General features: G+C 47.1%; 1 protein-coding gene across 1 annotated transcript in view; it reads right to left on the bottom strand.

The window, feature by feature from the left end:
* Positions 1–25,672, bottom strand: part of LOC144123919 (phospholipid-transporting ATPase ABCA3-like) — a 57,852-nt gene that overhangs the window by 17,302 nt on the left and 14,878 nt on the right. Inside the window, exons 10-19 of the mRNA XM_077656632.1 lie at positions 23,014–23,168; positions 22,021–22,176; positions 15,658–15,868; positions 13,968–14,226; positions 12,894–12,976; positions 10,985–11,313; positions 9,241–9,371; positions 8,649–8,790; positions 7,249–7,542; positions 1,818–2,079 (exon numbers count right to left, since the gene is read on the bottom strand). Of these exons, the coding sequence (XP_077512758.1) occupies positions 1,818–2,079; positions 7,249–7,542; positions 8,649–8,790; positions 9,241–9,371; positions 10,985–11,313; positions 12,894–12,976; positions 13,968–14,226; positions 15,658–15,868; positions 22,021–22,176; positions 23,014–23,168 (2,022 nt within the window). The remainder of the gene's footprint in view (positions 1–1,817; positions 2,080–7,248; positions 7,543–8,648; positions 8,791–9,240; positions 9,372–10,984; positions 11,314–12,893; positions 12,977–13,967; positions 14,227–15,657; positions 15,869–22,020; positions 22,177–23,013; positions 23,169–25,672) is intronic.

Genomic DNA, 25,672 nt, shown 5'->3' with positions numbered 1-25,672 from the left:
CCTGATTGCTCAAGACTGTGATGACGTCACGGGTTTCGTGTGACCATCAAGGATGCGCCGCCAGACTCGAAAATCCATCGCTACCGGAGCTAGCTGGGAAGCAGCGACAGCAGTTGCCATTAGCATACCGGAGAAGTACTAAGGTAGGCGTATACAGGTTTACGACGCCGGCTGCGCACACTCAGGGGTAGAGTCCCGGCTAGGCGGCGCAGCTGCGAGTGTCGAACAGGCGTCCGGCAAACCGGTATACTTTCACGGTGGTACGCCTCCGGTATCATAGGTATGCTGTCTCTTCCATCGACGTCGCTAATGGAGAGGGCAAGCATAGCAGGGGGCGTCAGCAGGGACCTCGGAACTTTTTTTTTCAGTGGGGGGGGGGGGGGGGGGGGGGGTCAAGACTTCGAGTTTCTTGTTCATTTTAGATTGCAGCTCCTAGGCACCCGTTGCTGTAGGTGCCCGCACTGTAGTAGGCGTTGCCGGCGTAACACGTCACCTGTCAGGGGGCGTGCGACGGAGTGCGACAGGTAGCGTGCTGGCAGGTTGTAATAGAGCGGAAACGCCACCTGGCAAGGCGAGACTGGAGGAGTGGACAACCGGAAGCTGGCTGCCACGGGTTGACCCTAGAGGGTGGCTGGCAGCGTAACATGCCACAGGTACATGTTACCTGTACAGGTACATGCTAGTACATTTTATTTGGCAGGTGGTGTGTGTGAAGAGCTGCGCTCAATTCTCGCATTACCAACTGCAGTAATAGTCTGTCAATAATTCCTCCTCCAATCTTATATACTTGAATATTCATTGCATTTTATTATTATTTTATAAGTAGTATTTGGTTAATGAATGTAAAACTTATATGACACGGGCAGCTGTATAAACATGCATACACGAGAAGTGTTTGAGAGCATTAAAAAGGTTTGCGCACAGTTTGTCTCCATTCTGCTAATCGTGTTCATGAATAGGGGTCAGCCATTGAATGAATTCTATTGGGGCAAGATTATTTTAGGTTACTCAAATGAAAGCCTTTAAGACTGACTATATCAAGTAAAGGCGACTAGCTCAGTTACACTATGGTTTAGAATAATAACGCAAATAGCTGGAGACTGGAGGTGCACTGCCCCCTCTGCAGACATATCTCTGGAGTCGTCAAAGTGCAAGATGGACAGATTAATGAATTAAAGCATTTTATTGTCATGAACATGATTTGGACCCCCCCCCCCCCCTCCAGCGGCGATAACAGATCAGCTTCGCTGGACACTGCATTAGATCACTCCGCTATAGCCGCCACCGAACATGCCACGTGGTTAACTGCCAGTCTCTCGCGCTGTGCGTTAGATGCCGTCTCCATACACTTTCATCTGTGCGCAGTGGATCCAAAACACACCACTATAGCATTTCCCCTTTAAGTGGACTTAAGCGGCCCCATAATTTTTCACGTTTATCTCTCCCACAGTTTCCCAGCTTATAGGTGTGAGTGCCCATCTAAATTTTGGCTTCAAATAGCACTGCAGCAACGAAGAAAAAACTTTAGCTGCCCAACATAAAAGTAATTTCAGAAAGAAGTTACGAGCTTCTTAATAAAGAGCAATCTACGCAATACTTAAGAATCGAAATGGTGCCTCCCTACAAAATAATGGTTGTCACCATCCCGCACTGCTGCGGTGGCATGGAGGCGCTGAGGCACAGCTTTGATAACCGTTTATAGTATGCAAGATGTGACTGTAGTGCCGATATAAAGTGCATAATCTAAACTCCTACTGACCCCCATGGAAGCATTGCCGGAGTATAAGTGAGAGGCACACTGCTCGCGAAGCACTCACTGAGGCAGCACATGTCTATGGGTTCCTGGGCGAGGCCAGTGAACCTGTCTGTCGCGTAGCTCTTGCGGTAGTCGAACACCTCGCGGCAGAAGGCGACCAGCGCGGTAATGTTGCCCCTGCGCCACCCGGCCAGGTTCTGGCAGCTGGTGTGCACCCACTCGAGCGTCACAACCTTAACGACGCCCATGAGCAGCGAGCAGGGTGGCAGCAGCCGGCAGAAGCCGGCGAGCACGCTGGTGTAGATCTGCAAGAACCGGGCCACCTGCAATCGAGAGCAATCCTGCGGGCGCAGCAGAGCCCTCCTTGTCATGACGGCGTAGGCCTGGTAGCATCGGTTGCGGCTGATGCGGCCCAACCGCCACGCATGATATATTCTTAGCCTACAGTTGAGTAGAGTGACGTGTGAAGCATGACAGCTCAGTGGGTGTTTTTACCAGAACATAGCTGTCGCTTACACACCTACTAAGCACGGTAAGAAAGTAGACACAAGTCTCGTGAAAGTCGATGGCAGCGTATGCCATCTGGTTTTTGAAATGAAACTAAAGAAAAATATCCGCAGTAGGCGCAAAGGAGAATGCTATTAACGACATTCGGTTTTCGCCTTCCAAAGCAATAGGGGCGAAAGCTCCGCCTCAGCACTGTCATGTTTCAAAGAACTGAATGCAAAAAGCAGAACACGTTCACAAGCACTACGCACGACGGAGCTATGACAGCCATGAACGAATTTAGCCTGTGGCATTTGCGGTCCTCCGTTGGCACCGATCTATCCGCCAGACCCTCGACGCTGTGAATGATAGACTGGGGTTTATTCATTTTCGAGTCTCTGGGTGTGAGGTGAATGGAATAAGTAAGCGATTGCGAAACGGCTTTAAAGTCTCTTTTAATGTGATAGGTTTAGCGCACCCGTTCAGAGAAAAAAGTGCGTCGTCCCTTCTGCGTTGTACAGTGGAACTCAAGTGAGACGCAATATCACACGAAACTTGACGTCACAAGTGGGTCTGTGGAATTAAAGCTAATAAAAACATGACATGTAATGCAAACTAAAGGTCGCCACACGTCTCAAATGATGTAATTTTATGAAGTAAATGAGTTCCTCTTAATAAAAATGCAGTTTAATCGGGATTTCAACCGCCGTTCCTTTACTAGAGAGTCAAACGGGCTCCCCAAGCGCATGCTGGAGTTTAATATCCTCTTTGCTTCACGTGGCATAATTGAGCCGGCATGCAGCAGCCACCGGAGAACCCCCTATCTGATGCACGCCGCTGCCCCAACCGATGGCGCGTGAGCAGTGTTAAGTCTTCGAGTGCAACACCTGCGTCGAAAGAAGTCGCATGCAAGAGAGGACAGCAGGCCGCTGAAGGGAAGCACTAACGTTGGCTCCTGATGCCCTTCCAGCGGAGCTTCAGTGCCTCCTTAATGTTTTTTTAGTCACCGAAACGGCACTGCGCAATGGCCAGATATTCAGAAGGCCGTGTCATCATTCGATTTCAGGAACAGCCAACACCCCTCGAAGCAGATTTCTCCGAGACCGCAAACCACTTAATTTGCCCTAACCTTTATAACAATTACTTTTCTTCCTCGCCACCAATGCCCTGCATATTATCTTGCATGCGAAAACTCAAACCACAACTTTATCACGCCCTCGGGGAGGGCCAAGACCCGTTTAAGAACCTGTGTCACATCCTTCTTTCAACTCCTGGGAGGCTGCTCTGCGCGGTTCGAGCTACCAGCAATGGCTGATCAACCGGGCTCTTCGAATCGCTCTTGTTATAGGGTCTTGCACTGAGGTCCCCACTTAGGAAGGAAGACAACAATCACTACCCGCTAGCCCTTCCCATGGGTCTCAATGAATATATTAACACCACCACCCAGTCACCTCCCTTCTCAATTCCCAGTTTCCGTTGGAACACTCTGTAGGTCCCTGATGTTACTTGATGCCGCTGTAGAACTCAGCTTATCTATGACATCCATTAACCTGAGTCCAGAGGCTTCACATCACTTGCAGGCAGGTTTGCGAAGAGGCAGACAATTTTTAGATGTCAGCAGAGCGGTCAGTCCATGCCAACAACTCCCTTAGCGAAAAAAGGAAGTGCTAAAAATGCGTTTAGAACACGTTGTAATCATTTCATATTAATTTTGCATTTTTGTCTCTGTGCTTAAATTGCAATACGAATGCTTTCTATATGTCGGGATCAATATTTTGAACATTACATTTTTTCATTTTGCATTTTTATTCATAATCTTGCCATACAAATTATCAAAACACTGACTGAACCCATAGCCAGAGGCTAGTGTGGGGTTCAGACACAAAATACATAATTGCAATGACACAGCACTTGTGTAAAATGAAAAGCACAAAATCAACGGCGAAAGACCAAAATACCGCATACAATGAGAAGAAAACAAAATAATGTGCATTTTACTGCAGAATGAGTAAAGATCTATCAAGAACAAAACTGTAAAAGAAATACAATCCGATAACGGCTACCACAGAGGTCAAATAAGGCTCATAAAATATGTTCTTAATGTTTTATTAGTTTCATAGGACTGTTTTATTTCTGGGGGTAGAGCATTCCAAACCTTGGCTCCTGAAAACTGCACCAATTTTTCGCTGTAGATGTTATTATTCGGTGGCAGATTAAAGTTACTATGTGCGAGGTTTCTTGTGAGCCGAGAAGGAGAGCGAAACAGGGAGGCATTACAAGGTTTATAATATTTTACTGTGTTTTCTACACACACCGCTATCTTTAAAGTCCGCCAGAGGTCAAAAGGAAGGATATTTATTGACTGGAAAAGTGGTCTATTTGGCTCATTATGCTTTCTTTGTGTTGTAATTCGGATTGCCCGTTTTTGAAATCGCCCGGTAGGATCAAGGTAAGTGTTGTATTTCAAACTCCATGATTCTACAGAGTATGTTATATGGCTGTTAATAAGAGCAAAATAAAGGGTACGCAGTGTATGTGCAATAAAACAATCGCGGGCCGGTAATAAGGCATAAAAGCCAGAAGCCAACTTCGAACAGACGGCGCTAATATGGTTTTTCCAGTGAAGGTGTTAATCTAGAATGGCACCAAGATACTTAAATGACTGTGTTCGTTGAAGTGAGTGGTCGTCTTATCAACGCATCAAAAATACTTTTTCTGCCCGCTTAGTATATTTATTACACATTAAAATATACTAAAAATATACATTAAATACATTACATTAAATCACTAAAATACACGATTAACACTAAAGATATATTCGCTCGGTCTTAAAAAAAATGTGAACTAGTCGGATTTACCGGATGGGAGTGATCAATGTTCTCAACAGCGGAATTAATGACTGAACCGGCTATAAGCATCATGAAGTCCACGACAATGCAAGGTCACGTGACGGGACGGGAAAGATGTCGCCACACAGCAAATGCCGACAGGAACTCCTCCGACTACCGTAACACTTGGCTTGCCTTATATATACCCCATAGAGAAAACACATTATCTTCCTGGTGATGCGTTTTTTTCGCACACACAGTGGGCCCTCAAATTGTCGCACAAGTGCCGGAGTGGTTGCGTTCGAATCACGAGGCTGTCTAGAAGCGAACTGCAAGTCGTAACTTGCGCCACGCATCGGTAAGGAGTCGAACTGTCAACTAACATATACATGGGTGTCTATAGGAGCCCGTCTGCCTTGCTAGACGGGGCTCTTTTCGCTGGCATGTTCGAGCCCGGTGGCGCGCATGGCGCCCTTGCCGGTATGATGCTATCACGCTGTCCACACGTAATTTAAATAGGTGGTGATTGCTTTCATTCTAGAAGTCACCATAAATGAAAGGACGATAGAAAAGGGGAGTTTTCGCAGTTCTTTGATTTCGACCATTAGTTTGTTCCACGATATCTTGAAGTGTGCTGGAAATATGTTTACGCGGACTGCCCATTTGTTAGAATTGAAGCATCCTTTGGACGAATTAATTTCGTATTTATGAAAGCACACTTGAAATCCATTGCCTACATGCAAATGAGTTTTCCCGAAACGTGATTTAGAGCACTAGATTGTTCTACGGCAGCTTGAAGAGTGCTGCAAATATACGTACGCGAAATGCTCATTTGTTAAAACTGAATTATACTTTGGACAACTTAATTTTGCATTTACGAAAGTGCACATTAAATATATTGCCAACATGCAAAGACGATTTCCCAAAACGCAATTTCGAGCACTAGATTATTCAACGGCATCTTGAAGTGTGCTGCAAGTAGGTTTAAGCGGACAGCTCATTCGTTAGAATTGGAGTATACTTTGGACGAAATAATGCAATATTAGCAAAAAGTACACTTTAAATACATTGCCAACATGCAAATGCCATTTCCCTAGACGCGATTTCTAGCCCTAGATTGTTCTAGGGCAACTAAAAGTTGCTTCAAATATGTTTAACAGGACAGCCCAATTGTTAAAATTCAAGTACACTACAGAGGAATTTATTTCACGTTTAAGAAAGTAAGCTGTTATTAAGGCTAAAAGATACTAAAATCGCGTACATATTTTTTTCATGTTTTTGAAACATGCTCGAAGCATGCTTTAAACGACGTATTTTTGGAAAATTTTAAGAATATATTTTGAATAACAAGCATAAAATTTCAGGAATGTATTTCCTGCATACATTTAGTGCATTTATGAACACAAAGTTTGTTTAAAATACAATATAAACACCCCGCCGTATGTTCCAAACGTATTAGTTTTCTCTAAGGGACTTAGGACCAAGGCTAAATTGTATGAAAGCCCACGTCGGTTACAAAGAAGGAACTCCTACATGCCACTATATATCGCTGTGAAGCGGTGCTATTCCTATGAAGAAATTTATCCCTCACCTGAATAGCAGTGGACCGCGTCCGAATTCGACGTACCTCCAGCAATGAAGAACAGGATCAGTATGAGGTAGGCCCTGCTGGAGCTCCTCGTACAGTACGCGAAGAGGTGAGGCAGAAGGATGCCGATTCCGCTGAACGATGCGACCAGGGCCAGCAAGGCATCTGTACGAGATTTAACGTTGGAGCCACGGATTCAAGCAATTTTTGGGTGAAGATTCTGAAGTTCTCCAGAAGGCAAGCGTAGCAGGAGGTGGCAGATAAGGCGCGGCAGATGAGGTAGGCAAATGATATTAAGAAGTGTGCAGGGATACGGTAGCCGCAGCTGGCACAGGACAGGGTTAAATGGAGAGATATGGTAGAGGCCCTTGCCCTGAAGTGGGCGTAGAAAGAGATATGATGATGACGATCAGTTGTCCGGGAAACAAAGAAATAGTGCACATCTTTGATGCGACTGGTCAATGGACAGTCATATGAAAAGGAATAGCAAATAACAATAGCGCGATTCAAGCAAGGCGTTAAACGTCAACTGTGAACCTACCGTAAGAGATCGCGCTGAGAGAGCAGTGGGATATGAACACAGCAGAGACCGCAGCGGTGGTCCAGAAGTAGAGCAGCAGGTCGACCGCCCAGCTCACGAGGCAGTGGAGCCAGCCGGGGATGCCCGTCATGAGCTGCAGCATGATGAAGCGACTCACAGACTCGGCGCTGGGGTAGGCCACGAATACGACGAGGAAGAGTCCGGTCGCCACTGGAGCGAGCAGTGACCACACGCTGACCATATGCTCGACAAGTGCGTGGACACTCTCCATGGGCATGTACACCGATAAGGCTGGACGGGCGACGCCTCCTTCGTCCTCATGGCTGTTGGCGTCCACGTCGCTCTGTGGACGCATGGGGTCGGCACAAAAGGCAGCTCTATAAACCTTTCGTACAGCTATAAGCTACACCTAGATGCACCACAAGGTGGAGCCATCGTAACACTTGGAGCAAACCCACATGGTGCTCGTCTGAAGCATACCGGCTATAGAAGGCGACCATAGACAAGATTTAGCTTGAGAATAGGCTTTTTTTTTGACGTCGCCTTAGGAATCCAGCCTGAAAATATTTATGTAAGCGAATGCGGAGCAGGAATGTTCAGAACGGCCAAACATCAGTGGCTTGTTATGTCTCCCTGTAAGTTTTCTTCAGTGCGACAGCTTTGTACCCCCCATATCGGAAAAAATAATCGGCGACGGCGACTCTTTCAAGCCTCACATCTGGCAACGTAGGTGGGCCACATAGGTCACGTGACCTTGTGGTGTAGTCAAAACCTGTCTGCCGGATTGTGAGCATACTGACCACCCTGTCAGGTGGCAGTGAAATTAATGATTGGTCGCGAAAGGTCGCACGGGAAGAGCAACCTGGTTCATGTAAGCCCTGCAGCTGTAGAGCACCTGCCATTGCTGGGCTGTGGCGCGTCGCTTAACCACTGCGCCACTGCTCCAGGAGGGGTACAAGGACTCCCAGGGGTCTATGAATGTAGAGAATGACCGATTCCGCATATATGAACATTAATCCACTAACACGATCGCGTCGCACCCTTAAGACGGAGGTTAAGTGTTTCTTCCCGCTTTTTCTGTCCTTTTAAATACGTCCAAGCTAGCCCCCCCAAGGCAACTGTGGATAGAAGAATGGTGAGTTGGGCGAGTTGGATGTAGTTCATTTTGGCGGTAAAATTCAGCGCGAACGGACGAAGGACACACAGAAAGGGGACAAAACGAGCACTGTCTCTCTACTAAGTTTTACTAAGAAGGAACGCAAAAATATACACATATACAGAATAACAAAACAGGATGATAGGTTTTGCATATATCTGGTTGTGTAGTGAAGAGCTAGAGAATTCCAAAGAAATTATCGATCGTTTACTGTCCCCTCTAATGTACTGCTATTGTACTTTGCCTTGAACCCAACAAAGCGATTTCCAGGGAGTCCATGACTGCATCCTTACAGTCTGCATGATGTGGATAACCAGGAGCGTGTGGAAGCGAGCCGTGGCGTCTCTCGTGCGCAAGCGAAGGAGGGCACTGCTCACAAAATCAAATGCGATGGACTTGCTCAGCATCGCGTAAGGATTGAACCATGCCTGCACTCTGCGGTTTAAGGAAAGGCAGCGGGTCAGTGAGCGCTGCGGATGTACCAGAAGATGCAGGAACAAAGAACACTGCATCGGAGAGATCTTGCCGAATATTATTTATTAACAACACTCTTCTCGGTTATTAATTTTCTGGCGGCGACATTAAGCCACAAATATTGTTAACTGGTGGCGCTGTGGCACCCTCAAAAATCCATTTTTAAAAATGATAATTATTACAACTGAGTCATACATCGTTAGGCATAGGCATGCCGATATCATACTAGTAAGACTCGCAGTAACCCGTCGTTGTCACCGTCTCGAACCAGGAGTGAGCGAAATAGACTCGTGAAGTTATTTCTGTTGCATGACACCAATGACTGGAGATGAAATTTACATAGCGTAAAAGTATACAGTGTCGTTCTGTATTTTTAAGAAGAAATAAAATGTTGCTGGGCTCAGTACTCACTGGCCGTTCCTGAATATGGCTCCGAAAACGTAGTACTGTGTATAGGCGATGTAGTTCGTTTCGGCTATCTCCAGAAGTGCGGCCTGGGTTGTGCCATTGTAGACGCCTAAAACAGCCCCTTCTTCTTGTATCTGAAACAAGATTTTTAGCGCTTTTTGGCAGGGGTACAATGCCAGGAAGGCGGGCGTGCTATGCAAGAGACGGCACAACCACAACCAGCTTGCCGTCGAACAGCAGAATGACAAGCTCCGGAAAGCGTTGTCGGAACATTGAAGGCACAAAAAGGGGAAATTCCCTCGATTCTTCGAGCGGCGACCTCCCATTAAGGGGTGCACTGTAGACGTCACGCAAAGGAATGCAGAGCACGCTCTTCAGATGCTGGCTGCTTGTTTGGACTTCGAAGTAGAGTAGACTTTCTGTAAGATGAACTTGAGAGGACCATGAAACTTTGTTCGTCTTGTTAGTTCATCTTAACAGAAGTGCACCTAGAAACGCATTCGAAGGTGTTAGATTTGTCCAGATATAAGCCAAATGAAATGAATGAATAAAATAGGCTTGCACTGAGAGGATAATTGCTGATCTCACACCTACTCCGCTATTCATTAAGTGAGCGAGAGTGATGCCATGAAACTAGCTCACACTAGCCCACTTGAAAAAGACATTGCACTATCTTTTTTTTCATCGCCTCTTTCTCTCTCCTCCACAACGATATAAATTTGCCTTTTTTCTCATTTCCCTTTCTGTTTGGCTTCAAGCACTGAAATGGGCTACAATTGGTCTCTTATCTCGCTAGAGCCGCAGCGTTGCTGTCACAAACGTGCCGAGCATCTTCACCACGCACTTCGTCATCCGCCGCAGGCGCTGTGCACGCGGTGCTGTTGCCTGGTCCCCTCTGCTCCGCGATAAAGAGTGTTTTGACGTATACACTGCTTCAGGTGAAATTTCTGCTCTCAACTGTCAACCAGTGGCTGAAATCCGCGCCTTTTACTAAGCCGCCGCTCCAGCAAGATAGCTTCGCCCCAAGGATCAAAGTCTCCGCAAAATAGCTTTTTTGCCCTGTTGTGCCAAGGCGTGTGGAAGGTTTTTTCTGCGGTGGAGCTTTCGAGCCTGGACATGTTTTATTTTTGTTATTCTTTCCTGAACAACGCCAGTACGTATATGCATCATGAGTACCGTTTTACCGGGCTGCCGTGTTTCGCGGTCGCTGGAAAAGTTCGCTTAACCTAAGGACACGTGAAACAGTTCCTTCCAGGCGTAGTTTTTTCACTCTGAATACTAAGGGAAACCAACCAAATATTCACACATTTTACCCGATCTTAGAATTCGTATTACCAGAGTTAGTTTTATTCAGTGTTGATTGTTTTTCCTTAATTTTGGTTTGAGAAAACTGCACAGTGCGCCAGTATGCGGTGAATGACACATTTTATGCATGGAGGACCGACGGTTTTCTTTAAGTGAGAGACTGCTATGCGCCGCAAGTGATGCTAGACATGTATTACAGCACTTCCCGCGCCCCCCGCCCCCCAAATATTTTGTAACCTTATTTAATTGAGGATGAAACTGGTAAGTCATAAACGGAAGTTGTTGAACGCTTCTCAAATTAAAAGGCTTAGTACACTTGGCCGTACTAGCGACGTACTCTTGAGGACATTTCTGCAGTTTTCGATATTAGGTCGCAGTCAGTCGCGAAAGGAGCAATCACGCGTTAAGTGAACGCCATTATCCATTTAGCCCTCAGCCGCACCAGCATCTGATAGAAGGGCGTCAGCGTGCGCCGAGACGAGGCGTCATCGTCCAGGAAAGTGACGGCGCTCGGGTAGTGGGCGCTCAGGGACACCGGTACGACGATGCCGCTTCTCGCATCGTGCGAAAAGTCAGCGGACAGCTCGGCGGCGCCGTTCGCCATCCAGCGCAGGGCGACCAGGACAATAAGCGTGGGCGCGATGAAGGCGAACGCGACGAGTAGACCGCTGCGACGCGCGAACAGGAAGCGCTCCATGGACAGCACCTGGACTTGGGCCCAGGTCGTCGGTCCTTTGCCCGCGCCTGCCACTACTGTCGCCAGGTCGCTGGCTGCGGAGAGAGAGCGACAGACGGTCCTGCTTACTTTGTTGAGAAGGTCTTCAACTGTTCATGTAGGACACCGGGTGAGTCAGGCGATGCGAAGAGAGAACAGTTCACCAGACGCAGTCACGAAAAGAGGACATAAACTCAGCCCTATGTTTGAGCTGCCCTCTTTCGGTCGTGGCTGGGAGGAGCATTCTTCTGCGCAAAATATACCGATTCTCTGCACTGTTGGAGCTAGGCCAGTTAGGGGCGCCATCTCAAATGTCGCGGTATTTGAAGTGACAGGTGACGCCCTCGGTGTTCATGCACGAGTGGCACAAGGCGTCCAGGGTGTTCTTCATGAATTCGGCTTTGAATTAAGAGTTGATTCATCCCTGCTGTGGCCTTGCAGGAATCCTGGTGATCTTGAGTATGTATGTCCAACGAAACGCTAGAACAAGATTCGCCAACCACCAGGCTGTAATGAAGCACGACGCAATAAGAACATTAATTTAGGAGCAGCGGGCTTTGCTTATTGATAAGAAGGAGGTCGTAAATCAAATAGGCTCCGAACCGTAAGTGTGAGTGTCGAAAAATTCCTTTTAAAGAACTATGGGTACCCTTAAGTCACCTTAAGAATGGAATGCAATATCACTAGATTTCACATTTGTCGTATGTTCGGTTGCAACTTTTGTGCGTGTGTTTACGTCCGTTTCTTTGCAATTGCCGATTCATAAACCACCATATTCAGACTGCTATGTGTAATAACAGGTATCCGCTCTTCTCTGACGGTGCCGAAATTTGATATATTACATTTTTTTTCCTAATTTATCAACGCAGAAACTAGGTTGCTCTGAACCCTGTGGGCAGGTTGTGGCGTCGGCACAAGGTCACGTCACATTTCCTAACCTATCAACAAATTCCTTGACAGCAGGCGGCGGATTTTGCTCCTGACGTGATCTATACAATCGCTTTAAGTTAACATCAAGATCGCTAGTCTGTAACGTGAAAATTAAGCATTAACGGCGGCTGGAAAATAGACGATTTTCAGAAAATGGAATTGGAGAAAGGTACAGGCAGTGTGGGAGGGGAAACAGAGTGAAGAGAGGGGAGAGAGTGAAAGGGGACTGAAACGTTTTCGACGCGACAGTTCCACTTTGGCTACCACTCCCACTGGCAGTGGCTTTGACTCATTGCCTCCCGTATGTGTGAGATGCTTGTAACAGCTGGGCTACAATCCGGTTGATTTTACACAGGTGTCGGTAGACATAAATTCGTGGCCGTGAATTTGAAGCCTACAGTGCGCTTGATTTCACTAAGGTATTGGTATCCCTATATAGAAGAGATGAATTTGAAAGCTTCCTGAAAGGGTCTTCTAAACTTCGGACTGCCTACGTCGCCAAACCGAGAAAGCAGCTAACGCTGCGAAACATAAGCCATGAAAACGCGACTTCTAATGCCACCAGAGAAAACACGTGGTCAGAAGCACTTTACACTTCCTGTTAATACGAAGCCATGCCATCTTTTCGGGGCAGTCGTGAGAAATCAACTACCCTATCAAGCTGTCTTTTTTTTAATCAATCGAATGTTCGCCCCTCTCCCCCTACCATCAACACCAATGCCCGCATCACAACGGCGGATAAGGTACGGCTTGCGACGCTGCTCACCACCCAGCGCGTGTCCGTTAGCTCTATCCGAAAGAAAGGGGCAATTCGGGCCAACAGATGCAGAGACAAAACTCAAGGTTCTTACGTACGCCATTGTTGTCCGAGGACAGTTGTGCCTTGGCTCAGGGAAATGCTGTCCATAATCAGCCTGCGACGTAGAAGGTAAAAGAGTATAATGATATTTTATTTTCACTCTAGTCCCGCAACACATTAAAGATGTTACGAGAGGTCCGGAGCACGCTTTATTTTTGATAATCTATTATCTTCCACCTCAGTACATTTCAGACTGCCTTCAGCAATTCTTACCTACAGCCAAGCAGGCCCCAAAAAGATCGAGGCTTCATCTAGGGAGGAGAGCGAAGCCACGTTTGGTAGGTTTGTTCCCTCCTCATTACTACAGCAAGGAAATATTGCTGTTATAAAGGTGTCAGAGATTCAATGAATTACGTTCTAGTGCAGACTACGTTCAGTAGACTGCGTTCTGCTGCAGTGCAGTACAACTGCACCTAAGAAAATTCCCAGCTGGCTAACTGGCCCAACAGTAAACCCTAATTGTGTTTAAGGACCACCGGGAACAAACAGAAATTTGCCTGTAAGTTTAAGTTACAGCGCTTTCAAAGAAACCTTATCTCCGAAAACAGAGCTTTTACATGCTAGAGAATACCAGAAAACACAGTACGGGTGTCGCCTTCATAGGCCAAGTTCTGAACCAAAATGCATACGTAGACACAGAATATTGGTCGTGGGTACTGGGGGCTATGCTATATCGGCATTCATCACAAAGCGTTGGCCACCCATTCATTTTGGTAAAGACGCCATGGCTTTGAAACGACTGGTGGGAAGATTTATGAATACAATTCCGTCAGCGATAAATCGTCTTTTGCTTCCGGAAAAGCGTCAAAGTATCCGGAAAGGGCTGGAGAATCACTTTTCACTGAAAACGATAAGCTGGATGGAGCTTTCCTTAGTGTTCCTTCAACTGCTCCATACATCGAACGAGGTTGGTGCACTCGCCTCAGGTAGATGTCTTTGAGTGTGCACACGGTGAGCCCGATAGACGCGATGCCCAACGAAGCACCCCGGGTCTCTAAGTCCAGGAACAGTTGGTCTAGTCCATTGGGGCTGACTGTGTACAGGGCCAGTGTGGCACTCCTCGCAGAGTTCTCGATCATCTCTGCCGCTGGGGCGCGCCTCTGCACCGCATTGAGGAGCCGCTCTGCGCTGAATTCCGCTGGAGGTGGAAGCTTGGTGAGGTGTATCTTGTAGCCGACTCCTGCGGGGGGAGGAGAAGAAACAAACGGCTTTTTATTGGCCAAGCAGCAGGTGGTTTCTATTACAAATGCCGTCATATATTCATCGTGAGAGTTGGCAGGTTCTGTTTCAAGATAGTTGCATTGCTCAATTTTCACTTGCATTTTTTGAAAGTGTATGTGCACTTCCTGCGAGGATCCTTATTCGAATAGAAGGCGTTTATAAAACAATATAAATAATTTCTGAAAAATAATTTCTGAAGATGTTTCTGAAAAAAGGTGGCTCAGTGGTCATAGCGGTCGGCCGTGAGTATTAGGCGCCAGGCCGCGGCTGCCGCTTTTCGATAAAACGCTACTGTGCTGAGCGATGTCAGTTCTCGATAAAGAACCGCAGGTCGTGGAAACTGTTACTAAGCCCCCCTCTATGGCACCTGCTACCATCAGCCTCTTACCAATCCCTCCTTATTTTCTTCCTTCAAGGAGCGATCCATTAATCCATAAAGGGCGCTACCATTACCACTTCATTCTTATGCTCGTATTGCATACGAGAGAGAGAATACATTTTATTCGCAACTTCTCCGAGGCCAGCCAAGTACTCCACGAAGTATGGGGTAGAAAGGAACAATGGGGAGATTGTACGGCTAGTGGTCATTCAAAGAAACAGTTGGTGCGGCTGACCTAGTGTTCTGCGTAGTCGGGATACCTGCGTTTCCATGCGCAGAATTCACCTTAATGAATTCATCGCGATTTTCAAGAAAGCAGGAAATGCAAGCGATTATTTAGAGGGGCTTGTCTTCTGACAAACTAAAAGCAGAACCATGTCGCTAAAAGCACAAGAAGTGCGACGTCTGCGCTATAGACCGCAATATATCCATAGAGATATTGGATTATATTGGAAGCAACAGGGCTAAGCACTGAATCGCTTGAGTATCGCTGCGATGTCTGTCGGTGTAGTAAACACTACAGGTGACGACGGGGAAACAAAACAAAGGGGTCTCTGATTTTTTTTTATTTCTTTGCTTTTGCGTGGCTCCTTTGTGGCAGCCTAAATGTCTGGGAGCCGAGAAATGGGAAGCATAATATCGAGGCACTCAGTCGGATGCAATGATGAGGTTATGAAATTTACAAGATTAACGTAGTTTGGAATGAGACAGGCGTAACTGCTGAGGACTGGTGGGATAGGTGCTTTGTCTTACCAAGAAAATCTCAAGACAGCGATGATGACCATGTCGTGGCAAACACGCCCGCGTAACCGTGCGTTTTGCGATGACTTGCACTCGCTGACAACAGGCTGCCACATTCTCACGAAATGGGTGCGCGACAAGTAAGACTTTATGAGGGGTTGAAGGGGTTCACGACGTTGGGGACGCTGTGGATGCGCAAGCCCGACTTTAAAGAGGATGGAAGCCGCAACAGCATGACTGGCGAACAGTGTCGCCGCAGAATGCACGCACCGTAGGTGGACTTGAGGTAGAGCGGCGAGGCGTTGCAGACGATGGTGCCCGAGGAGAGGGCGATGACGCGGTCGGCGAGCACGTCTGCCTCGGCCATGTCGTGAGTGGAGAAGAGCAGAGTGCTCGAGATGCGCGCACGAAGCAGCAGGTCCCAGATGGAGCGGGCGCTGTTGGGGTCCAGGCCTGACGTGGGCTCGTCCACGATCAGCAGCTGCGACAGCACAAGGGGCACCGTACCAAGGAGAGCATGGGTGCCACGTACACCGCGCTTTCAACTCGTCTTCAAGAGTCAGGCACGCAGTCACTCGCCTTCATTAATCCCCTCCGCCTCTCTTCTGACATGAGGAAGTCAAAAAGACAGAGAGAGAAATAACATTTATTTGCACCCGTCAAAAGGTTGATCGGTATCTGAGGCGCCGCTCGGTGCCAGCCATGTCCTCCCGCTCAGCCGTCGACCGGCATCTCTTGGATCTCAGCAGCGGCAAGGGCGAGACGGATGACTTCACATTGTTTAGTTTCGTCCTCGTTGTGAAGCAGTGCCTCCCAGGACTCATCCATTCTATCAAGTTGTCCAAAGCTCGGACATGTCCATATCATGTGGATCATGTCCGCTATGCCCTCGCAACGTTTGCACCTGGGGCTGAAGATCTCTGGGTACCATTTGCTATAAAGCTGAGGGTTAGAGAATTCTCCGGTTTGTAGCTTGTGCCAGGCAACCTCTTCGTTTTGGTTAGCTGCTTACTTGCTTTCGGAATAAACGCTCTGCCTAATTTGTAATGGTTTATGATTTCCCGATATGTATTAATATCGTCATCGAACTGTAGGAGCTCCTCAACGTGCGAGGTGGATGGGGTTGTGCACAAGACGCCACTGGGATCCCGGAAAGTAGCAAATCATCGGGCCAGTGCGTGCGCTTTCTCGTTTCCCCTCAACCCTTGGTGCGCGGGCGTCCAAATGAGCGCTACCGGTTCTGCCGGTGGTGGACTGACGGCCAACACTTGTGCTGCTGTGACTGAAATGCAGCCCGCGCCAATGTTTCTAATAGCTGATTTAGAGTCACTCCCGATAATTTTGAACTGGTGTTGAGTTAGAGCCAGCGCAATGCCCCCCCCCCCCCCCCCAACTCTTCCGCCTCCGTTACTGTCAAACGTCGGGTACTGCAGCACGCTTCCGGGCCTCCGTTTTTTTTTATTCGAAAATGAAACTGAGCACAATTCAATATGTACAATAATAACTGGACCCATAGCCAGGGGCTAGTTTCGGGTCCAACACAATACAATACAACATATTTGCAGCACGCGGAAACGAACATTTCTATTCCTAAAATGAAAATTAGAACATTATAAGATTTGCGGAGAAAAAATACAGGAATACAAACAAAACGCTCACAAAAAACATATTTCTCTTCGAAACAAAAAGTAAAAAATTCATACCATATACTTCACATATTTATCAGCAAGATTTTGAGGGATCGTACAAAATTTGTTTCTGTTTTAACCTCATTAGGAATGCCATTCCAGATTAAAACTCCATTGAATTCTAATAATCTTTGCCCGTAAGTATTGTGACAGGAGGGCAAATTGAAATGTTTTGCACTAGCTGCCCTAGTCTCCCTTTTAGGAGTTATAAAGATACTGTGGGGAAGCGGTTTTGAGCTGTAGTATTTTATGAATTGTCTGGGCTATCTTTAATGTATACATGGAATGGAAAGGTAGAATGCCGGTGGACTTGAAAAGTGGTTCAGTAGAGTCAGTATATTTTGAATAAGTAATTATTCTTATCGCTCTCTTCTGCAATCGGATTACAGGTTCGAGATATGTGTGGTATGTGTTACCCCATGACTCCATGCAGTAGATTAGCTGGCTTTGTATAAAAGCAAAGTAGAGTATTCGGAGTATAGAGAAATTAAAGCATTCTCGCGCTTGTAATAAAATATGGCAACCATATGCCAGCTTTGAGCAAACTTGCTTTACTTGATTCTTCCAGTGCATATCAGAATCAAGATATACGCCAAGATATTTAAAACTGCTTACTTCTTGTATTGGCTGGTTATTTAAATACAAAGCAACATTTTGGTAGTTTAATTTTTTTCCCCTAGAGCGGAACAAAGTATATTTGGTTTTCTGAATGTTAACGGAGAGGTGGTTGTTAGTAAACCAGTTAAGAACCATTTCCATCTCTTCGTTTATCTTTTTGTTGAGTTCATCGATTGTGTCTCCTATAAATATTAAAGCTGTGTCATCAGCGTACATCACTGCTTGATAATGTTTTAGTATAGACGGGAGGTCATTTACATAAAGCGAGAAAAACATTGGTCCCAGAACTGAGCCCTGTGGTACCCCAGTCAGCACGACCTGCGCCCCAGAGTTGCTACCGAAATGCGCCCCATACTGTTCGTGCATTCTGCGGCATCCGTATAGCAGACATCCTGTCTGCCCTGAAAGCGGGCTTGCAACGCTACGCTCTCTCCCTCCTCCGGCTCTCATGGTAGAATGGGATGCTTGTTTTTGGGGAGTGGAGGTATCTTTAATTTGTCCCTAACCTGTCTAGGAACCAGATCAGTACGTCTCAAGCACGCTCGAGGCTCGTGCCCCAGCTTCTCCAGAATTCTCGTGTCCCAGCTTTTCCAGAAAGTCAAACAGAATTCTTCGAAAAGTGGTTCGCCACTAGGCGCCCGTGAAGACATTATTCCGTTCTGTCGGTGTTTCGCGACAGAGACAGCAGACACGAAAAAAAGTAAATAATGTTTCCACACAGAAAAAGACTGAAAATAGTTATTTAACGTTATGGAAGAAATTGTATAAGAGTCACATTAGGTCGAACTGCTTATTACCATCTAAACAAGTGACGGTGAATGAGTGAGAGGAAGAAAAAAACAAAGAGCCAATCGGGGTGGTCGCTGGTACAACGTAGTAATGCAGGCAAACCTCTCTACAGCGAAAGAGTTTCAACGAAATAATGAATATAACGAAGGAATAAACATTCCTCTTGGAAGCTCTCATTAAATCCATAAATGTAATTTTTCTAAAGTAAAACTCGCCTGCAAAGGGCTTTACCGAACCTAATAGGAGCCCCAATCTCCATCTATGGCTGATTACAATCGAGCGCGGATATAATGAATCCGGATATTTTAAATTGGATATATCGAGCACACAGATCACGCCTTTGAAAATCCCCAGTGAGATTATAGGAAAGTCGCGCGGTAAATCGAACGATTTCACCGGTCATTCCGTATATCGAATGGTACGCCGCGCCGCCCCTGCAAATGGTGCTTATCTTAACAGTGCTCTTCGATCATTTTTCCCGCGCGGAGATGACAGCTGCGCGGCATTGGGAGCCTGCTGGCGCCGTGAAACCGCCTGACTAGGGCCCGTATTCTGAGTTTTCGTCGTAATAAAAAGCGTCATAATCTGCCGCAGCGGACGCACCTGATTGGTCGAAGCGCCGGAAGGGGATGTGGTGCTTCGGATGCAGCGAAAAAGGGTCGAGGAAACCTGACGGTGACGTCGAAAGCAGCGTACGCAGCAGATGCTCGACAGCCAACATGGCGGCGCTCTCTAAAGTGGAGCCTCTCGCTTCGAAGTTAACTCGTCGATGTTACTGCGTTTTTCATCCTGTGAACTGGCTATAAACTGGGTACGGGACTTTCGCTTCGTCTTGTCTTGCCTATAACGAATTGAACGCACGATAAATTCGGCCTGTTTTTTTATTTATTTGGACGATTCGGCCGCTACTAGGCCTAACGAGCACCGGTTTTTTGCATAAATTTTTCTCGTCATTCAAGCTGGATGGCGCCACTATCACTGAGTTATCTCGTCTGCGTATGTTGAATGATGTAACAGAAAGCAGAACGACACGCAAAATGGTTATGTCTTCTGCGCACAAACGTGCATTTCCATTTCTAGAGCTCTCTTTTAGCTGTTAAAGAGTCCTGCATCATGATCGTGTGTAATGTCTGCCAGCATGAAACCAGTCACGTGCACGGATGGTCAGTCGCCAGCGACGCGCTGCTACACCGAAGCGTTTGACATGCAAGAGGTGGCTTTTTGCTGTCTCTTACGGTTGTCGATAGCCGCGGTGGTGTGGCTCTGCATCATTGAGCTCGCGAGTTAGCCGGCAAGTTAGTTTTAAGACGTCAATGGACATGCGTGCGCTTCGTAGCATGGCGAACCTCTGAAAGCTTCGTCTGCGAAATTCTCCCAACGCATAATCAAGAGAAACGCAGTGAAAAGATTTTTTAGCTCATCCCTATTATTTATTGGCAGTTCCTACAAAAAAAAATGAATTAGAGAAGCGTAAATGACCGTCTGCCCAACCATTCGATCACAGCACCAATTTGCATTCAGCGATGTTGCAGACGGCAAGTCGTCACGGCGTCATGGTTCAGCACGGCACGGAGCGCGCATTGGGCAGCGAGTGGGTGCATGCTCCAAATTTTCCGCTGCGTTTTCTTTTTCTCAAGATAAATGTAAAACACCGTGTTGTGCGAACAAGCTAGCTGCCTTTTATTTACCATCGGCGATCGACGGCTGTAGAGGCCGCCTTCTGTCACTGAAAAGCCATGCGTGGTTGCGTACAATATTTTATTCTTTAAGTACACCTCCGGCCTTTACGGTCCAGAAAAGAGTGCCTGAACTATCTTGTGTTTGCTGAAGTCAATTGGGTAAATAAAGCAGCTTTGATATTACTCCTTTACAGCGGAATCCGATGCGCAACCAAACGTGTGGCTGAATGTTTGTTCTGTCACATTGGTCGCGTTCTTTTTCTCGGCAAAGAGCAAAAGCGCCGCTGGACGTATTGCTACGGCAACCGCAACACAGTGACATCCTGCTGCCGCTCAAAGTCGCAACCGAACCGACATCCGCTTCCGGTTTTTTGACAAATCAAGTGTTGCCGCTGCGCAGATTATGCCGCTTTTTATTATGACACAAACTCGGAATACGGCTCTAGGTGAACATCAGGCGACTGAGAAGGGGTTTCGGTCTCTTGTGCTCGTTTTCCATGCCACATCGCTGCCATGCTGGGAAGGCAGCCGAGCTTACTAAAGACTAGCCGCGGCCTTCAGCTGGCGTTCGTCGCTGTCTTCGCTGCCAAAGACGCTGCAGAAACCAAATACACCTTAATTTTGATCAGCGATTTCTTCTATTTATAGTGTGCTGGTAAGAGGATTAGACATCTGATGATAGGCAGTGGCTGCTTCTAAAGAGCCATGCGCAACGGTTTGAACGCGAAACAGGTTAAGCCTAGCAGCCCCTAGCGAGCGATGCCCTGACAGCACGCTGGCGGGCGACACGTCGCTGCAACACGTCTCTGCATTTGTCCTTCTGAGTTACATGTAAGAGTATCTATTGCCTGTTTTTATATATCGAATTAATGATATTTCGAACTATTTCGCGATCCCCTCCCAGTTGGATACATCCGGATTGGAGTGTATTTCGATTTGTAACGGCACTGTGTATTGCGTACCCATTCAGTGCGGCAGGTTGAAATGGGTCAAGACAGGCACGTACGCAAGGGAGAGGCCGATGAAGCACACCTACCTCTCCGCTCCTCCGAAATTAAGCTCGGCGCCCTTCCCCAAAGTTTGCTTTGGCGGCGGTCTTGTCGGGTGCGGATCCCCTCCACCGCCCCTCACCGCTATAGAACAAATTACCTCTGGCTCCTCCCGGAAAAAAATTATGGTTTCGTGGCTGGCTCGACCACCGCACAAAACACGCGGAAAATGCGGAATCGACTATGGGGATTTGAAGAACGCCGTTGTGTAGGGCTCCGGATTAACTAAGGCCACACAGGTTTCTTTAACAGGCGCTGACAACTTCAGCGCAGACGTGCGTTCTTTCATTACGTCTCCATCGAATTGCGGCCACCGCGGCCAGGATTTGATCCAGCGATCAAGATTTCCACTGCAGAGCGGGTGCGCTGCTAACACAGTGCAGCCAAGAAAGGGGTCTCTCAGCAAGACGATCGCTCGGTGCCAGGAATTAGTATTACATGATAGGGCATAACGACGGACAGTGCATGCCAATGCAAGTACACGGCAATAAATACATGTGCATGGGCTTTGAAGGCATGTCTTGGGCATAATTTCCGGAGCACAGTTAACACTTACAGGAGTGTTTCGCGGTTGCCACATAAAGGCTATGATTTTAGAACACTTTCACGACATCCCATTGTGATAGACAGTGCATCAAGTGATTCTATGCTGCCTTGGTATTGCGCGTGTATGCGCGTACAGGTAAACACGCGGACACACACACATACGCGCACATTTTCATAGGCACACGGATGCGCACAAATGTTTTGCAAACACAGATCAAAGATCGTGAGGTGTCTTCAAAAGTCCAAATTGCGGGATGGCTGTACCTTGGGCTCTGCGATGGTGGCAATGGCGATGCTGAGCCGCTTCTTCTCCCCGCGACTAAGCTGGTCGGTCAACTCCCGCGCCTTGCGACCCAGGTTGATTCGGTCGAGACTGGCCACTGCTGCGGCCTGGATCTCGCGTGGTCGCATCTCTTTGATCTGAGCCGCGCACGAAATGACCACGCGCAGTATTCGCCAGCGTACACTGTCCACGTGCCGTAAGCAATCTATGATCCTCAACAGTCTCTACCGGAACTCTGTTACACGCCAGTTGTGTTCAATTTTCTCATGCTAAGGCGAGCGCTTTCCAGCGATTGGCTGTACGCGTTCGAAGAGCATTTGCGGAAATATATGAAGCGTTGGTTTCAAACGAGACTTGTCCACAGATGCACTAAGCCCGACTTCGTTCCGTAAGGAACCACCACTCGTCTATATGGAACACAGAATAAGCGATGATTTGTGTTGAAATAATGTGAAAAGTATAGGGCCCTTGTTAAGTTCGAACAGTTCTGTTCAATATTGACCCCTCATTTGTGCCAGCATCTGTGTACAGCGACAATGTCACACATGAGAACGTGTTCCCAAAGCAGTGCAGAATATAGTTTGCTTTTTAGCACCATTCAAAAGGAAGGAAGCATTCTATGATTCTTTTCAGACGCCAAAGAAAATTTTATTGTGATATTGATGTTTTCTATGCTTTACTTGAAAAGAAAAAAATGTATATTTTTATTTGATATATTTCTTCTTCTCTCTGCTGCACAATTTTCTAACATTTAGTTGCTCCTACAAGAAACTCGCGAATTGTTTTTCTTGAATTTTGCGGATTGTCATGGCTTCTGCCCTTTCTATTTATTGCCTGTATTCTACTATTCTGTCTGTCCTGTCACTAGCCTTTGGCTGTTGGGTATAAAAGCTTTCTGTAATTTTTTAGTATTCAGATCAAAATAAAAATGATGGGGTTGATGAAGAAGGCAGCGATGTTCATCTGCAACTTACCGCGCCGAAGAAGAGCAAGTGCTCCCAGACTGTCAAGTCGGGAAAGAGGAGGTCGCGCTGCGGGCAGAAGCTGACGGAGCCGCGAGCAAGCCTCGTGTATTTCACCATGTCGTAGCCACGCACGAACACACTGCCCACAGTAGGCTTCACCAGGCCTGCCGGGGAAACGTGGAATGCGAGAATACATAGGCCACTATGCATGCAGCTATGGGGAGATACAGCCCTTTTCCTTAAAAAATAGGACTGCTGTTAGATAGCTTTAGAGGCGCTAACTGAGGTTCTCTGACCTTTTCTCATTCGACGACACGACCTACGATTGCACAGGAAAAAATGAATATTTCGTATCTACGCAATCTCGTACTATTCCATCTTAAAAAACACACATGTAGCAAAAGGAACAGCAATTTGAGTGTTTAGCTTGTGTGTTATGGGCAAATGTGATTTGCACTTCTAAACGTCCAGCTTATTCTGTTTCATTTTTGTGACAACCAGGCTCAGTGTTTTCTTCAGGCTTCTGGTTACTCAGAACAAGCGTGCAGTGTTCAATATGGCGACATGTTGTTGCTCCAAGTCGGGGGCTGAATTCAGCTCCGGCAAAGCGCCTAGTGCACAGATGCATCAGTTGCACAGGAAGTTGGCCATAGTGCTAGAGAACTTTGCCATATGGTCTTTATAGAGGTAACGCAAAACTGAATTAGAGCCGCCGCGGTGGTGCAGCGGTTACGGCTGCTGACCCGGAAGATTCGGGTTCGATCCCGGCCGCCGCGGTCGCGTTTCGATGGAGGCAAAATTCTAGAGGCTCATGTACTGTGCGAGGTCAGTGCACGTTAAAGAACCCCAGGCGGTCGAAATTTCCGGAGCCCTTCAATAGGGCGTCTCTCATAGCCTGAGTCGCTTTAGGACGCTAAATACTATAAACGAATTAGCAAAACTGAATTCGTGGACTCTTTCTATAGCACAAAGGTCACGGACAGTCTACTCTCTGCGTCTGAACTGAAGAGTTGGGTTCCTGATCTAAGGCTTTCTGCTGTCTGGCGTGGCACATAAAATTATAGTTGGCGCCGCGTGCTAGAATATATAAAGCGATCTCGTTCCCTCAGGCAGGCCTAGATTGCATCACTAACTGGTACTTAGAATGGCTAAAGACTTTTACATGGAACGTTAACATATTTTAATTCATATCCTTTATTTAGCCATTCAAGATAACCTTCAGCGCAGCGATCCAAATATATACTTACCACGATCTGTACAGCTGCGGCCATAAGTGACCCTTCCGGTCACGGACCCCAACACCTCTCTCTATAATTAATAAATGTTTTTACCACCACCACCACCATAAGGTAATGTGGTAGCTTTCCGCAGTTTATTCGGTACACGGCTACTGCGCTTTCTGCTGTATTTTCCAGTGACGCAATTATGTATTATAGCATGGCAATCAGTTTGTACGTCATTCAAAGAAGCCCTGTTGTGTGTGAACGCTTGAGAGCAAGGCAGTTTTCTGGGGGTTGTTGACGACGTGTGCGGCTTAGTGGACACAGTTCCGGACCCTGTTCGCGTTGTGGGGGCCCGACGCGCAATGTCCACCCTTAGTGAAGGTCATCATTAAGGTCGTCATCATTACTGGAACGGGACAGGACTGTTTCCCCTTCCAGTAGGACACGTTCCTGTCTCAGAAGGCATATTTCTGGCGCTGAAGGCGTCCCCCAGTGCAATCGCGTGGATCCCACCTCCCCGCATAAGTTAGCCCCAGCGTGAGTTGCACAGACTGCTATAGTCAGGCCCTAGTGGACATTGCGGCCGCTGAAGCCGGTTCCTCCCTTCTGCCGCCTGCAACCGCGGAGGCGACGCTGAGCAACTATTGGGTACTCGTCCAAGGCTGCAGCCAACTCGCATACGGCTCCTGCTCATCAGCGGCTAGCGACAAGGACGTCCACCCGATTGAATCTCTTGGAAACATGGGCCTCATCATCGACCACTGCGTAGCTCAACCATTGAAGCTAGCCGCAATTATTTTAAGTATGCAACTTTGTGAACTTTTGCAATTGCAAACACATTTCTGTATTGACCTCAAGAGTCAATTGTGCATTTTTAAGCGCAGAGTTTTTATTAGGATGTCAGGCAAGGCGCGATGCAGGACTCCGGATATTTTCCGGCCTCCTCAGATCCTTTAACGCGCACGATAATCTCCGTGCACTGGGACTTCTTAATTGCCACTTGTGCACACATGGTTGCCTAGGTAGAGGGACTAATGCAGTCACTGTCACCACTGATTGTCGGCGTATTCTTCCCGTCAAAGCACCGCGTGCACCGCTGCAAGTTTTTCCAATCTGTACCGTCCTCGCCTACAGCAACCAGGCTGTGCAGTTTAGGTTCCTTGTGGTAGAGCGAAGCCCATAAGGCTTCCGAAAAATCTGAAGGCTTTTCCTAGTGAAAAAACTGATGCAATAACCTCATACTGGCTTTATCGTTCAAATATCATGCATTTTGTATGATACTATCATAATTGAATGACATTTGAATGATAACGGATAGACATTTGTAAGAAAAAGCTATATGAGGTCATTGCATCAAGAGCTTTTTAATTAGGGTCGGAAGGCGAGAACAAGTGTTCTTATAATACCTAACAGAGATTTAGAGTGTGAGGAGGAGATGTATAGCT

This window comes from Amblyomma americanum, chromosome 3, assembly GCF_052857255.1.
Source record: "Amblyomma americanum isolate KBUSLIRL-KWMA chromosome 3, ASM5285725v1, whole genome shotgun sequence".
Lineage (NCBI taxonomy): Eukaryota > Metazoa > Arthropoda > Arachnida > Ixodida > Ixodidae > Amblyomma > Amblyomma americanum.
Note: the sequence above shows the minus strand (reverse complement) of the source record. Positions and strands in the feature narration are given on the sequence as shown.